Source organism: Gigantopelta aegis, chromosome 8 (assembly GCF_016097555.1).
Source record: "Gigantopelta aegis isolate Gae_Host chromosome 8, Gae_host_genome, whole genome shotgun sequence".
Taxonomy (NCBI): domain Eukaryota; kingdom Metazoa; phylum Mollusca; class Gastropoda; order Neomphalida; family Peltospiridae; genus Gigantopelta; species Gigantopelta aegis.
In genome coordinates this window covers 18099239-18117354 of record NC_054706.1, presented here as the reverse complement: position 1 = coordinate 18117354, position 18116 = coordinate 18099239, and the positions used below count along the sequence as shown (strand labels likewise).

Below are 18116 nucleotides of genomic sequence, written 5' to 3'. Positions count from 1 at the left end.
TCTGATTTGTGAAGTGTAGCACCAGAATTGATGGATCAGTCGGCAGTTCTGGTACACAGTCTTTGAGCAAAGTACTCTAGGATTTTTAATTTTCCACATTAAAACGTGTGTCAAGTGACTGGACAGCAGTTGATACTTTTTTCTTGCTCACCAGCTGTTTGGTTTTTTAAAGTTCTGATGTAGTGAAGTTAATGTTTTTAAGTGGTGCATAGTCAACAGAAGTTCGTGATGCAGGCAGCATTCAGTAGGCTGGTTCCTGTTTCACAGTGCTGCTTTCCCTTAAGTTGAACCTTACACTGGCTTCAATATAAAATAACGTGGATGCCACATAAGAAAATGATTCGCCAAGTCCTGCTTTACAATTACAATGGGCACAAAGAACTTTACCAGCTTTATCGAAAATAATCCACGAATAAAGCGATGTGTTATTAAGCCGTTGTGAATCATGCATCACCCTTGCACGTATCACATGGACTGAATCATGGATGTAAACACCAACATTCCTCACCCAACCACACACAAAATGGTCATATGCATCCAAACTTTTATAATTCTGGAAGTCCTTCAGCGTATGAAAAGGGCTTGGCTAAAAATCAGGTAATTTATCAGATCTGCCATACGTAAATGATGGATAGAAATGGGGGTCCTGAAGCCATTTTCCACCGGCGATTTTGTAGTGTACGAATCCTGCTTCCCAATATATCCAGTTTTTTCCATATCTGTGTTTTGCCGTCTTATCCAGTGTATCAAAATAATCCTGCATGTTATCAAAATAATGCAGTGTCTACTAACAGTAAAAACAAAAATATTTAAAAGGACTTAAGTTATAAATCTTAAACTGCGAAGCTCGTATTTGTATACAACAATGAAACGCTATTGTTTGCCTTCCACCATGGCCGGCCGCACAGAGGTATGGGTAATATTGCTATTTTTAGCACATATCGCGGAACCCTCTATAAAAATGCTGTTTTTATAATATTCCCAAAGGCTTTTTCATTAAAACTATTTTATATTGAAATTAGACCAAAAAAGCAATTGTGTAGTGATAGTGCCGTCTTTATGCACATTAGAATTTGTATTATTAGCTCGAATTCCCAATGTATTTGCAATGCACTTTAGCGTGTCTTTGTGCCTAGTGAATAATGTCGTTTTCACAATAATCCCAAAGGCTTTTTCATTAAAACTATTTTATATTGAAATTAGACCAAAAAAGCAATTGTGTAATAATAGTCTCATATTTATGCACATTAGAATTTGTTTGTATTATTAGCTTGAATTCCCAATGTATTTGCTATGCAAAATGAGCGTGTTTTGTGCCTGGTTAATAATGTCGTTTTTATAAATATTCTAAAGGCTTTTTCTATAAAATTGTTTTACGCAAATTTTAGACTAAAAAAGCAATTAAGAAATGTCAATTTTATCTTTATGCACTTTAGAGATTCGCAGAATTAATTATTTCAAGTTGGTAATGCTTTTGCTATGGGCTAAACTGACGTATTTACAAAAGTTGAAATTTCTTAGGATTTAGAGTGTGCATTTACAAACTGTAAACTGCAAACGGAAGCTGGACCAAAAAGCAATTACTTTATTTATTGAGCAATTGTGTGCATAACGTAATTACTAAATGAAATGATATTTATTTTGTAAAGGTAGATCTCTTCCTAGCGTGACGTAATTTCTGATTGGCTGTTATGACGTCACGTGGTACTTAAGAAAAAGTATAAAGTACTTAAGAAAAAGTATAAAAGGCTGACGTCAATAGACGTCAACGGTTGTTCTCTCACTTGTTCGCGGTCTGACAAACAAACATTAAAGACATGTCCCCATGTCCAACTTTCCAACTTTATTACATTGCATACATTTAAATTGACACTGGAATAACTTTTACTTATATTTTTAAAGTCAAATGTCATTACCTTTACCATCTTTATTTAATTAACTTGTTTTATGGAAGCAATATTTATAAGCAACTGCAAGCTGTTTACATTTATTGGAGATGTAGTCCTCACTGGTTTAATATAACTATATCTGAAAGGAAGATATCTATCTATCTATATGTTGAAAACTTACCTGTGAACATTAACTTTATTTCCATTTACTCATCACCTTTAAATAAATTTATAATTCTGAAAACTGGAACACTTCGTCTTTGTCATCTGTGGATGTTATTTGTATTCTCTGGACTTTGTTGATATCCTTGGGACGCGGCCACAACAATATATATATATATATATATATATATATATATATATATATATATATATATATATATATATATATATATATATATATATATATATATATATATATATATCACTGAAGTAGGAAGCGGCGGGGGGGGGGGGGGGGGCGGATGGGGGATATGCCCCTTCCCGCACACACACTCTTGTTGATCCAGTAGCAGCAGCGATGGTTTATATCAACTTCTTCGGTCCATGAAACATGATATTGCCCTCAATGATGGCCAACAATTGATAATTATTACATAATGAAAATATATCTGCATTCGTATTGGTCGAAAAACCAGTCACATGACCTTCTGTAAATAGTGATATTGCCCTGAGACGGTCCCACCGGTTCATCAAAAGTGATATTGCCCTGGGAGATTTAACCAATGAAAATAAAGATGAGACAAAATAAATAAAATAAATAAATAATAATAATTCAGTTAGTTGTTGACATGACTGCCATTACTGAAACTATTCTTATACACAGGCCCGTAATTAAGGGGGGGGGGGGGGGGGGTGTGAGGGGTTCGTCCGAACCCTCCCGCAAAAGCTGAGGTCCACCTTTTTTCTCTCTTCTCTTTTTAATATTGCATTAATACTTGATTGTAACTTTTAACTCTCCAATAAAACAATATTTGCTTATCTTCGTCATTTAGCATCCCCAAACAAAGCTGCAGTGTACATGATTCAGAATTTCTAACTAATCTGACAAACTCAAAACAAAGGAACTTACTTACATGTAGCAAAAATGTTTAATTGTATTTTCTGCTATATTGATGACCTCGTAGACTTCGATAATATTGCATGACAATGCCAGCAGTTCACCTTCCATTGATTTATCAACCAAAGTTAGAACATGGGCGTACATAGGGGGGTTCGATGGGTTCGACCGAACCCCCCCCCCCCCCCCCCCCCCCCGAAATCGCTTTTTTTTTATAATTTAATATATCTGACATTGATATCCGACATTATTATATTTACTCAACATAGAAATATATGCCCAATATCTCTACAATCTATTTTGGAACCCCCCTTTTCAAAATCCTATGTATTGGAACCCCCCTTTTCAAAATCCTATGTACGCCCATGTAGAAATAAAACGTTAACAACAGAAAGCAATCCTGTTCAGGCTTTGATCTTTATATAGAGATTCAAATCGACACTGGCTTCCAGATATATCGAGCAATATTCTTCAGTCATTTTGGCACAGAAGTTACTTTATCATGCTGGTTATTTCCTAGTATTTCAAAACGTTTTATGGCCAACATGTAGATGCCATTTTGATGATATGACGCATCAGTGACAAAAATGAAATGGGATGCAATACCTTGTACTGAAAACGTTTAAGGACTACTACACCTGTACTCTTAACAGGGGATGCGTATGTTGGCGGTGATTCGTAATGATAGAAGGTAGTGTGTTTCGTTTTTCATAAATATGTTCATTATTAAAGGGAGTGATCATACATGTAGTTCTGAGGCATAGGCGTACGGACTCCCATTTTTGTAGATGGGGGGGGGGGGGGGGGGGGGGGGGGGGGGGGGGGGGGGGCAGACTGGTTATTGCCCGAATTAAACAAAAATGCCCGAAACAGGATAACAACATTTATTCATATTACCATTACTACTAAGCAGCTATATAAGGCTGCAAAGGAATCACTACGCATTTGTACATGAATTACAACTATACTCTTCAAAAGAAGAAACGCAAAACCACATTGTTGTAACATTTGGAGAATTGATTTAATTATTGAATGGTGAGTCCGATAATTACCAAATGTTGCAGGATTGTTCACAATTCACTCTAGTCCATTGTGAGTAAGTGATAGGACACACCACCAAGGTCAAGGTCAACTGGAGTCAATACCGGGTGTGGCCTCCGCGTGAGTTGACACCGCCTGCCCATTGAAGCAACCAGAGTACGGATGACGTCCCGGGGGATGGTGGCCCACTCGGCCTGCAAGGCTGCTGCCAGCTCGGGCAGGGTCTGGGGCTGTGGTTGTCGCTGTCGGAGGCGTCGGTCCAACTCGTCCCATAGATGCTCAATTGGGTTCAAATCCGGTGATATCGATGGCCAAGGAAGGACATTAATGTTGTTGTTCTGTAGGAAAGCCGTTGTGAGACGTGCTGTGTGAGGCCTGGCGTTGTCATGTTGGAACACTGCGTTGGCGTTGGCCATAACTGGAACGATGTGTGGCCGGAGGATCTGGTCAATGTAGCCCTGTGCATTCAGGTTGCCCTGCACGTGGACCAGGTCAGTTCTGCCAGTGTGTGAGATGGCTGCCCACACCATGACACTACCCCCGCCGAATCTGTCCACTTCCTGCACGCAGTTTGCCGCATAACGTTCACCACGACGCCTATACACGCGACATCTTCCATCATGACGTCGGAGCAGAAATCGGGACTCGTCACTGAACCACACCTGTCTCCATCGCAGTTGAGGCCATTGTCGATGAATCTGGCACCACTGCAGTCGGAGTCGACGGTGTTGTGGTGTTAAGATGACACCTCGAACTGGACGTCTGGCACGAATTCCTACCTCACGTAGGCGGTTCCGTACGGTCTGGTCGGATATCCTGCGCAAACCTGGTATTGCTGCGGCTGTGGAAGTGGCAGTAGTCAATCGTTCCCGAAGGTGGCGTACCCGGATGTAGCGGTCCTGCCCGGGGGTAGTGACCCGTGGTCGACCGGATCTAGGGAGGTCACGTGTTGATCCATGTTGCTGGTAACGGTCCCACAGTCTGGAGATGGTGCTTGGGGACACATGGAATGCCCTGGCAACGGCCGATGGCATTGTTTCTCTGCGGTTCACTGAGACGTGGCATGTCCTGGATTGTCAACTGTCGGCCAGATACAGAGGCCAGGCAAGCGAACACCCTGCACTTTTATACTGTCGGTGTTCATGTTGCACGTGCAGACAACGCACGTGCAGTGGTGACATGGTTTGCACGTGGCTGCGTTTTTGCGAATATTCACATTTTGAAACTTTATTTTACAGTAGCTGCGTTTTATCGAATGTAACCGTGGGAATGTGTTTGGGACATGCAATGATCTTATATTCACAAAGCATGAACCGGTAGGAAACATAAAATCGGAGTTATAACCCATTTGTACCCTTTTGCGTTTCTTTTTTTGAAGAGTATATTTTCGCTGGTGGAATTATGGAAATAAATGGTAAAAAGGTCTCAGGTTAGCACATTTTGCCCGAATATCTTAAACATTTTTGCCAAAATTTGAATTTTTTCTCCAGCACTGGGGGTGGGGGGTGGGGGCAATTACCCGCCCCCTGTCTTGTACGCTTATGCACGTACCTTTTCTGTTACTAACGTTATAATAAGCAATTGCCAATACCCGTAACTTCTGTTGTGTGTTAGAATTTCATTATCTTAAAAAAAAAAAAAAAACGTAATAACAAAAATACAATCTACAAAATAGTCGAAAATCATTGTTTTAAAATATCCTTTTGATATGATATATTTGACAAAAGGTACTTTTTATTTCTTTCATCTTTTGAAACTTAAAATTAATATTTTGTCCAGAATTATGAAAAATAACAAAATACCAACCTGTAAACAACGTTGTCCGCTTGTTATAGAAATTTGACAGGGGTCAAGGTTAGTAGACCAGTTTTTATTTTAATGTGGCGAAGCATTGTAATAACATAGCTAATTTCGAATTTGAATGACGTCAGTATTCCAATGACGTCACTTTGAATCGCCTTACAATAACGATACACTGGGTACATGACGTTTCCGTTTTAAGAATGCTAGAAAAATTCCAATGCAAACTTGCTATTGAAATTTTTTTGTTTGAACATTACTAATGCATCTGAATGTTTTTGAAGAAAATCTTGTGATTAAAAAATTGTACCTTTTACGAAATATGGATTTCAAGTGAAATTATGGTAAGATATACTATATTTATTGTGTACGAAACCAAAACAAGGGTGCGAAAAGTGACTCGTCGACCATAATAATAGTCAACTATGTCTCTATTTTCGCTGTACTTCGTAGCAACATTAAAAGTCTCTCATTAGGCCTAGTGAGAATCGGTGTTTTACGCTTATGAGAGAATCAGAAAACCACTTCTTCTTATCGTTTTTTTTGCATCGAGTAGCAAGTAAAAACCGAATTGTTGTTACACACTACAATATCGTCAAACACATCCAGACAGCTTGCTTTTCTCGATTTGAAATTGATGCAAAATATTTAAAGCCACTTTCTTTCCTAAAGTCCGAACCAAATTGTTAATAACTACAATAAATTACTCTCCTACCTTTAATTACTGTTACATTTCCCAAATTTTTTGTCCAGACACAACTTGTGAAAAAAAATGCCCATTACAGTGACACAGATTCCACATATGAGACTCTAACGATGTCGCCAGTATCGACTTCGTTGAGACAGGATAGGGCAAAATACATGCAGAGAATTCTTGGAGAATATTCCATAAAACGTCAAAATGGCATACAGCATAAAATTACATGCTTTTTTTTTTTTGCCCTATCACAGCGAAGTCGATATAGCTGACATGGTTATCATCTAGTCTGTGGAATCTGTGTCATTTTAATGGTTTTTTCAAGATTTCTGTCTGGACAAAATGTGGGTAAAATCTAACGAAAAATAAAAGTAGGAGAGCAATTTATCGTAGTTGTTAACATTTTGGTTAGGACTTTAATGTAACGTCGTCTATTGTGACGTCAGTAAGTGAGAGTCTTCTTGGCTTTCAGTGACGTCATACAACCGTTCTTATAAAAACAAAATGTTATAGAAATAGCTTCCTTGGTATTGATTTTAACTGAATATAATCATATTTCATTTTTGTTTTATTTTGTGTTGTTTCGTTCTTTACAACACCGTACGCCATTTTATTACAACTAATATGCAATGTTCGTTTAATACCCTTGCACGAAGACAGAAAACTACACTTCCGAGTTAAAGGTAAGCACATGGTTAATTGCGTTACATTACATCTTAAAACAAGTGTTGGGGTATGCTTGTAAACAAACGAACAACGTTAATTTAATTCATAAAACAATGGTTAAAACAACACATCTTGATTGTAAATATATGTATAAAACTGATAGCTAACAATTTGATTGAAAAAACCTCTGAATTAATGCACTAAAAGTATACTTTTGCCAGCCTCGATCAACATGTTTTTGTATCACCTGTCAACACGTGTCTGTCACCGCTGTAATGATTAACATTGTAAATCAACTTACACAAGTTTACAGAGAAGCTTCAATACAATATCTTACTGTAATTTATGAATCCATAAATGAAATAAATGTTTTACTTTATCTGTTAACGTAAATATCCAAGCATACAACGCAATATGGCTGCTCAGCCTTTGAAGCTTGCACTTACAGCATGGCCTATTTTAGCTATAGTCTGTTTACAAATTATTGATTGTCCTATATATAACGAACACTATTTGTGATCATTTACACAGTTAATAACAGACAACTTTTGTAGGATAATGATCAAAATTTTTGACATTGGCTTTTTTTAAAATTATACATATGGTCATTCTGTGTTGTCCACACTAATGGAACACCATTTATATTTATCTCATTTGCATAATCTAATTTTTTTCTGAAATAGACTATAACAGGAAGTGTTTGTTGAGTAGAAATTTTAAAAAGCCGGAACCATTATTTGTTGCCGACAGAAATGATTGTTTTAATGTTTGCTGCGTAGACTTATGTGCTGTCATGCAGGCTAGTAAATGTGTGTGTGTGGGGGGTGGGGGTGGGCGTGGGGGGGGATGTGGGGGTGGGGGTGTTTCTCATTAAAAATGCACTCATTACTTGAGTTTAAAAAACATTAAAATTAAAATAACTTTCAGTAGTATCACGTCTATTGTTCCATTGTACTGTGGCGGTGAAACACATATTTTTAAAGAAAGATTTTAACTTTAAAATATAACACAAATGCTTAGGTGTGCAGACTTAGGTGCCACCAGTGTAATAACACAAATGTTCTTAGTGCACGGGGCACATTATGTCAATACTTTTCTTAACGTGCACGGCAAGTTGCTTTCCTCTTTGTAGCATATTTAAAATGGCGGGGAACTTTTGACAGTTGTTGTTAATGACACAAGTACTTCAATCGGGATTTAGTGAGTATGGTAGATTATATATTTTTGGTTTGTGTGTCCATTTGTTGCACTATTTCAGTTGAGAAACGTTTGAAACATGGTGCCACAAGTTTTGAATACCAGCTACATATACAGATTGATTGATAACTACTTTAACGTGCTCATATACCACTAGGTTTCGAACACGCCCATCCATAGTCCCACCTCCGATAAGATGGGGGGAGGGGGAGGAGGAGGGTATAGTTGAAAATGGGCAGAATTTTGAAAATAGCAATTAGTAAAAAAGTTAATAGAATTTAAAAAATAAATATTGTGTTCCACTAGTCTGAGTCTCCAGTGAACTGAATTGACTGTTCATTATTTTGAATGAATCAAAATAATAAAAGTCACCTAAATACCTTTGTCATGTGTCTGTTATTTATTTACTGACTGTAGGAAGATACATCTTGTCAATTCCGTCCTACAACTTTTGTGGCTCCCACGCTATTTTTGCCATAATTAGACACCCTCCCTCCCCCTAGCTGTAACGCTCCGTAACGCTAGACCATACACCTCAAAAATATTACGTAACGCTTGCCCCGCCTCCCCCCCCCCCCCCCCCCTTCACAAACAAATCATACGATGGTGGGAAAGCGCAGATCCAGGGGCGGCGCAGACGGTTTCGCCGTACAACTTTTCAGAGGTATGGCATGGCCGTACTACTTTGTGTGTGTGTGTTTTGTGTGTGTGTGTGTGTGTGTGTGTGTGTGTGTGTGTGTGTGTGTGTGTGTGTGTATGTGTGTGTGTGTGTGTGTGTATTATTTGTTGTATCTGTGAAAATGTCCTTACAAGTAATTTGAAAGGCGAGTGGTAACCACGAACCGTACCACTATTTTGTTTACACTGTGCCGCCCCTGAGATCTATACGCATTTCAACTCGATTTATAATCCTTATAATTATATTGTATGTGTATGCCTATAGTCCGTCCCATCCTTTTATAAAAATGTTGGGGGGGGGGGGGGGGGGGGGGGTTGTAAATAATTTCGGAAATTACTTACGTATACACCAAAATAAAAATTGTTCTTAAATAACAACAAACTGTTTCTTACTTTTAAATTTAAAATTGCCATCAAATGGAAATAAAAGAATAAGTAACTGTAAAACCGTGAGCAAAAATACAGATATGCCTATTTATCTAGTCATCATATCGTGACAATGCATTTAGTGTGATTTCTGGATAATGAAATTTATCTAGTCAATATTACAATTTTTTATTTTCAAAAGCAGATGACTTAATAAACTTCCTACAAAAACACTTGAATAGCATTTCTGCGCCAAGTTTATTGTTTTCTAGGGATATTCAAAGTGACGCCATTGTTTATATCTAATACTAAACAATAATAATAATGTTAACTTTGTTTTTTGTTTTTTAACGATACCACTAGAGCACATTGATGTATTAATCATCGGCTATTGAATGTCAAACATTTGGCAATTTATACATATAGTTTTAGAGAGGAAACCCGCAAATTTTTTCCATTAGTGGCAAGCGATCTTTTATATACACCATCGCACAGACAGGATAACACATACCACGAAAAATACATTAAAAAAAGAAGAAATTTTGCTTGAGAAGGGGGTTCGAACCCCCAAAACCCCTTCCCTACACACGCACCCAATATGTGTTCGTAACTTTCACGTAGCGCAGTCTTACAGAGTTGTGTGTTTTCTGTTTGTTTTTGGGTGTTGTGTGTGTGTGTGTTTTTGTGTCTGTGTGTGCGTATGTTTTGTTTGTTTTGTTTTGTTTGTTTGCTTTGGGTTTTTGTATGGTTTTTTGTTTGTTTTGGGTTTTGTTTTGTTTTGTTTTGTTTTTTGGGTGGGGTAGGGTGGGGGAGTAGTTACAGGGCCCTGGTCTTTCAAATCCACGTGGATATTCAATCCCGTTCAAGTTACTTACTACACATAAACAAACAGGTTTTGGCTAGCAGCGTATCGAATTCGGCGTTGAATGTGAAGATAACGGTACTCGGTATTAATAGAAATTGGAAATGAAAATGACAAATGCACTTGCATGATTGATTAAGAACGCTAAAGATAATGTTATTTTATAATATGTTACAGACCCGTACGCAGGATGGGTGGTGGTGGGGGGGGGGGGTGCGTACGCGTATCCCCCCCCCCCAATTACCAAAGGGGTACCGTCCATATTTTTTTCTATCACATTTAGATAACATTACGTAAACGTTTTTTTTTTAGTTTTTTTTTTAGCCATTGTTGGTCCCATCACGAGGAATTCGCACACACACACACACACACACACACACACACACACACACACACACACACACATTAAAAATCCTGCGTACGGGCCTGTGTTGCAATAAATTATAACTGATTGCATTACATTCCTTTGTTTTTTCATGAATTTCCTATTTCTTTTTTAGTGTGACGAGACGTTTGGCACGTATTGTACTCGCTATCGGCGACCTTGAAGATGACGTAATGCTATGTTTTACTGGTCACAACACGAGACCAGGACCTCACAACACGAGACAAAGACCTGTGCAATAAGGAAGTTGAAATTTTATTTTTTGTACAGAATGTGTTAGTATCTAACTTTGGCGTCAGACGTACGTTGGTAGTTCACGTGCATGCGTCCTGGATTAAGTAAAAAGTTGATTAATGGATATATACATATATAACGATTTGGTCGATCAGTACACTATGCTCAGCATGGATTTCCGTCCTGATTTAGGAAACGCTAAACTATAAGTGGATATACAGCCTGTTTCAAGGAAACACTTAACGATACGTATTGCGTGGATATACAGCCTGTTTCAAGGAAACACTTAACGATACGTATTGCGTGAATATACAGCCTGTTTCAAGGAAACACTTAACGATACGTATTGTGTGGATATACAGCCTGTTTCAAGGAAACACTTAACGATACGTATTGTGTGGATATACAGCCTGTTTCAAGGAAACACTTAACGATACGTATTGTGTGGATATACAGCCTGTTTCAAGGAAATACTTAACGATACGTATTGTGTGGATATACAGCCTGTTTCAAGGAAACACTTAACGATACGTATTGCGTGAATATACAGCCTGTTTCAAGGAAACACTTAACGATACGTATTGTGTGGATATACAGCCTGTTTCAAGGAAACACTTAACGATACGTATTGCGTGGATATACAGCCTGTTTCAAGGAAACACTTAACGATACGTATTGCGTGGATATACAGCCTGTTTCAAGGAAACACTTAACGATACGTATTGCGTGGATATACAGCCTGTTTCAAGGAAACACTTAACGATACGTATTGCGTGGATATACAGCCTGTTTCAAGGAAACACTTAACGATACGTATTGTGTGGATATACAGCCTGTTTCAAGGAAATACTTAACGATACGTATTGTGTGGATATACAGCCTGTTTCAAGGAAACACTTAACGATACGTATTGTGTGGATATACAGCCTGTTTCAAGGAAACACTTAACGATACGTATTGTGTGGATATACAGCCTGTTTCAAGGAAACACTTAACGATACGTATTGTGTGGATATACAGCCTGTTTCAAGGAAACACTTAACGATACGTATTGTGTGGATATACAGCCTGTTTCAAGGAAACACTTAACGATACGTATTGTGTGGATATACAGCCTGTTTCAAGGAAACACTTAACGATACGTATTGTGTGGATATACAGCCTGTTTCAAGGAAACACTTAACGATACGTATTGTGTGGATATACAGCCTGTTTCAAGGAAACACTTAACGATACGTATTGTGTGGATATACAGCCTGTTTCAAGGAAACACTTAACGATACGTATTGTGTGGATATACAGCCTGTTTCAAGGAAACACTTAACGATACGTATTGTGTGGATATACAGCCTGTTTCAAGGAAACACTTAACGATACGTATTGTGTGGATATACAGCCTGTTTCAAGGAAACACTTAACGATACGTATTGTGTGGATATACAGCCTGTTTCAAGGAAACACTTAACGATACGTATTGTGTGGATATACAGCCTGTTTCAAGGAAACACTTAACGATACGTATTGTGTGGATATACAGCCTGTTTCAAGGAAACACTTAACGATACGTATTGTGTGGATATACAGCCTGTTTCAAGGAAACACTTAACGATACGTATTGTGTGGATATACAGCCTGTTTCAAGGAAACACTTAACGATACGTATTGTGTGGATATACAGCCTGTTTCAAGGAAACACTTAACGATACGTATTGCGTGGATATACAGCCTGTTTCAAGGAAACACTTAACGATACGTATTGCGTGGATATACAGCCTGTTTCAAGGAAACACTTAACGATACGTATTGCGTGGATATACAGCCTGTTTCAAGGAAACACTTAACGATACGTATTGCGTGGATATACAGCCTGTTTCAAGGAAACACTTAACGATACGTATTGCGTGGATATACAGCCTGTTTCAAGGAAACACTTAACGATACGTATTGCGTGGATATACAGCCTGTTTCAAGGAAACACTTAACGATACGTATTGCGTGGATATACAGCCTGTTTCAAGGAAACACTTAACGATACGTATTGCGTGGATATACAGCCTGTTTCAAGGAAACACTTAACGATACGTATTGTGTGGATATACAGCCTGTTTCAAGGAAACACTTAACGATACGTATTGTGTGGATATACAGCCTGTTTCAAGGAAACACTTAACGATACGTATTGTGTGGATATACAGCCTGTTTCTAGGAAACACTTAACGATACGTATTGCGTGGATATACAGCCTGTTTTAAGGAAACACTTAACGATACGTATTGCGTGGATATACAGCCTGTTTCAAGGAAACACTTAACGATACGTATTGTGTGGATATACAGCCTGTTTCAAGGAAACACTTAACGATACGTATTGCGTGGATATACAGCCTGTTTCAAGGAAACACTTAACGATACGTATTGCGTGGATATACAGCCTGTTTCAAGGAAACACTTAACGATACGTATTGCGTGGATATACAGCCTGTTTCAAGGAAACACTTAACGATACGTATTGCGTGGATATACAGCCTGTTTCAAGGAAACACTTAACGATACGTATTGCGTGGATATACAGCCTGTTTCAAGGAAACACTTAACGATACGTATTGCGTGGATATACAGCCTGTTTCAAGGAAACACTTAACGATACGTATTGCGTGGATATACAGCCTGTTTCAAGGAAACACTTAACGATACGTATTGTGTGGATATACAGCCTGTTTCTAGGAAACACTTAACGATACGTATTGCGTGGATATACAGCCTGTTTCTAGGAAACACTTAACGATACGTATTGCGTGGATATACAGCCTGTTTCTAGGAAACACTTAACGATACGTATTGCGTGGATATACAGCCTGTTTCAAGGAAACACTTAACGATACGTATTGTGTGGATATACAGCCTGTTTCAAGGAAACACTTAACGATACGTATTGTGTGAATATACAGCCTGTTTTAAGAAAACACTTAACGATACGTATTGTGTGAATATACAGCCTGTTTCAAGGAAACACTTAACGATACGTATTGTGCGGATGTACAGACTGTTTCTAGGAAACACTAAACCATAAGTATTGTGTGGATATACAGCCTGTTTCTAAGAAATACTTAACCATATATATTGTGCGGAGATGCATCCTGTTTCTAGGAAATATTAAACCATGTGTATTTTGCCGATATAGTCTCTTTCTGGGAAATACTTAACCATATGTATGGTGCGGATATACAGCCGGTTTCTAGGAAATACTTAACCATGTGTATGGCGCGGATATACAGCCGGTTTCTAGGAAATACTTAACCATATGTATTCTCTGGATACACAGCCTATTTCTACGTTTTGTGTGGGTGTGGAGTCTCTTTAGAGAAAATACTAAACCAAACATATTGTGTGCATATACAACCCGTTGCGGGTAAACACTAAACTACGTGTCATGTGCATATACAACCGGTGACGGGTAAACAGTAAACTATATGTGTCATGTGCATATACAACCCGTTACGGGTAAACACTAAACCAAACCTCCCATGTGGATATGCAGCCTGTTCACGCTAATATATACTTAATGTTCGGATATAGTGCCTGTTTCTAAGGACCATTAAACTAAAACTTCAGCATATTCAGAATGGACTTTTTAATATGTTATGTCGAGAAACCATATTGGTATTTTTTGGGAGTTGTGCACTCCAGACAATGGTGAAAACGCCATTCGATCTATACGTCTCTGGCCATTCGTAGAGATGTCTTCACCAGCAAGCAACACAAATCGGTCATTCTAAATACGTCAGTAAAGCCGGCTCAAAACAAAGTGCAGACTGTGATTCAGTATGCAGCTGTGTCTGTAATGCATAAGGTAACAAAACAAATTGATCAAACTAAAGAGACTTTATTGTTATCACGAAATCGATTACCAGCTTCCTTCTTGACTTCCCAACCCCTCCAATGTCTTTCAACGACTCTTGGTATTATTACTTGTATGGTGCAGATGGGCTAGAAGCCGAGGCCAATAAATTCAAGACGATCGGCTACTGGATGATTTCGGTGTGTCTCCTCATAATGCTGTTCATTTGTCTGGGCAACCTCATGACGATCGTGGCAGTGTGGCTGACGCCTGCTCTCAGGACGATACCCAACATGTACGTCGTGTCGCTGGCGGTGGCCGACTTCCTGACAGGCGCGATAATCCCCTACTTCGTGTTGATCTGGTCACCCTCGTTCAGGGAAGCGCTGCACGAGAACGAGCAACTGTGCCTGTTCCGCATGGTGCTGTATCTGGCGTTCGTGGTGAACTCCATACTGTGCATCGTGGCGATCGCCTTCGACAGGTTCCTCTTCATCCGCTTCCCGCTGCATTACGAAATGATCTCCAGCAAGGAGAAGGCGATGGTCATCATCCCCGTGATGTGGCTGTCGTCCGCGGCGTTTGGATCTGTCCCGCTGTTCTACAACTCGTTCGAGGAGGAGGGCTGCAGCTACCTGGTCGTTCCGTTGAACTACTACCTGTTTGCGTTGTTCCCTCTGTTTCTCATCTGCTCCGTCCTGACGGCCGGATTCTACGGCTACATCGTGATCACCGCCAGCTGGCATAGCAGGCGGCGGCGCTCGACGACCACGCGCTGGTACCACAGCACGGAGTGGAAGTCTGTCAAGATGTTTGTCGTGGTGTTCGGAGTCTTCTTCGCCTGCTGGATACCGTGCTTCATCATCGTCATCATCATCTATCTCGATAGCAAAGGTGAACTGGAGATCGACTACTGGACGTCGAACAATTTCCAGTTCTCGGTAATTCCCGGATTCCTAAATTCGGGCATGAATTTTCTGATATATGCTTATCAGAATCTACAGTTTAGACACGCGTTCGCCAAGTTGCTGAGAATACGCAGACGGCAAACGGAATTGATGCCCTTCATGGCTCCTAATAGACGACCGCGGCGGTCTGTAGTCACCGATTTTAACATACCGGAAGGAACTAACCGTGGTAGATCGCAAGGCGAAGAGACTATTAACGACATTACTGTGATAGACGAAGACAAAAACGGTACTACATTGACAGAAGAAAGTAGACGTAGTACAGGGTTGACAGAAGAAAGTAGACGTGGTTCAGGGTTGACAGAAGAAAGTAGACGTGGTTCGGGGTTGACAGAAGAAAGTAGAAGTGGTACAGGGTTGACAGAACAAGAGAAAAACGGTACCAGATCGACAACAAGAAGGGAATAACAGTATTAGAACTTGACGTTGTCCACATTAAAAAAAAAATAATAATAATAAAAAATAATAATAACAATAATAATAATAATAATAATAATTTAAAAAAAATTAAAAAACAAATAAATAAAATATTTGATCGCTTTTTGTGTGGCTCTAAGAGTTTTGTTCTTTTGTTGTTTTGGTGGTGGTTTTTTTTTGCTTTTGTTGATACGGGGGAGGGTCGTTTGTTTTGGTGGTGGTTTTTTGTTGTTGTGTTTTTAGTTCTTTTGTTTGTTTGTTTGAGAGAGAGAGAGAGAGAGAGAGAGAGAGAGAGAGAGAGAGAGAGAGAGAGAGAGAGAGAGAGAGAGAGAGAGAGAGAGAGAGAGAGAGAGAGAGACACCCCCACCCTCCTTTACAAAATCCCTGATCCGCCCTTGTGATTTCTGGTTCTGCCTTGAGATTTAAACGGGGCAGAATGAAAGGACTAGCGCCCATGTATTCCCACCCCTAGTATTTCCAATTTGGTGTGCAACCCCCCCCCCCCCCAAAAAAAAAAAAAAAAAAAAAAAAACATTACCCCCCATCCCATAAAAAAAACAGAACCTCACTTGAAATTAACAAAAAAAATATATTTCCTATAGATATTGGTCAATATACAGTGATACTCCACCTAACGACAATCCCAGTTTTAAGACCACCCCGCTATAAATACCAATATTTTAAAGACCGGAATATTTCCTTGTTATTTTACAGTAAAAATGCACAGGTTTTAAGACCATTCTGCTATTACAGATTATGACCTGTTGCCATAAATGCGACCACAGAATTTACCTGCCATGCGACAAACAATAAATAATGTAGTAAAGTATTGTTTAGTTGCTCTCGATATGGTGTTATAAATAATTTCCAAAAGTATTGTTTAGTTGCTCTCGATATGGTGTTATAAATAATTTCCAAACATGTAATTTATGTAGCTGAAAAGACAAAGGTCTTCAGTTCGTACGAGCGAATAATTGGTCTACAAATTAGTATGTCATGGTTAATTTGTGGACTGTGACCTGAAAGTCGCGCGTTTTTATAATTTTCTTATTATCTCTATAGGGCAGTGGAACCTATCACGTCGAGACCGTTGTTAATCTCTCTTCTTCTTTTTTTATCTTCTTTTTTTTTTTTTTCATTTTTTAAATAACGGACCTAGCTTATAAATAAATGAAGTAGACATGACACTTGATTATTCTTTCAGTTCAGTGCAAAGGACAATGCACCGTCATCACCTATTTATTTATCAATTGAGACATTGTTGCCGACACTCGGATAGGAGAGTGCACAATCAATATTTATCAACATCGTTCTCAATATTCGTATTTCGGTATAAGGACCACCCCACTATTAAGTCCAATTTTAATAAGTCCCGCCAATGGTCGCAATAGCGGAGGTTTACTGCAATACTCGCTCATAATGATTAATATCGTTGTTTTTGTGATTTTCAATCGTACATGTATAGATGGGGTTTTTCCGATTATCGCCCAGCAGTTTATGACGTTGTCGATAGATGGCGTTGTCGATAGATGGCGTAACCGTACGGCCGCCATTCAGGGAGGGAAATTCACGCAACAATAATATATGACGGCATTGCATCTGGACGCAATTTCAGTATTTATGACTTTTTTGGAACGTTTTGTAAAAGCAAAACCAGTCTCTCGGATAATTCAACCTCATTTAAAGATTGTATATTCATATCAATGTCGGTGGAAATCTGTGAATGATTAAAAACATAAATAATAAAGCACAGGTCTATACACACCAGTACAAAAGCATAGCGAATAGATTAAACACGCGCAAATAAAGAAGTTTGATGGTTATTAAGTTAAACTTTACTGAATACATCCTAAAATATATTTAACAAAAATTCAATTATGTACGTTTATAGAAAACGTGGTTTACCATTTTAAAAAAGGAAAGACATCTTAGATCTAGACGTCAATATTTAGCTGTTACTATTATTAGCTCTGGGATAGTCCAGATGTGATCACATGGGGTTGAAGTGGGACGCAGTTC

General features: G+C 38.8%; 1 protein-coding gene across 1 annotated transcript; it reads left to right on the top strand.

Annotated features, from left to right (window-relative positions):
* The first annotated feature begins 6981 nt into the window (after positions 1-6981).
* LOC121378874 (adenosine receptor A3-like) lies at positions 6982-16220 on the top strand. Its single transcript, XM_041507229.1, has 2 exons — positions 6982-7170; positions 10757-16220. Exon 2 carries the CDS (start codon positions 14814-14816, stop codon positions 16086-16088), a length of 1275 nt encoding a protein of 424 aa, XP_041363163.1. The 5' UTR covers positions 6982-7170; positions 10757-14813; the 3' UTR covers positions 16089-16220.
* The last annotated feature ends 1896 nt before the right edge of the window (positions 16221-18116 follow it).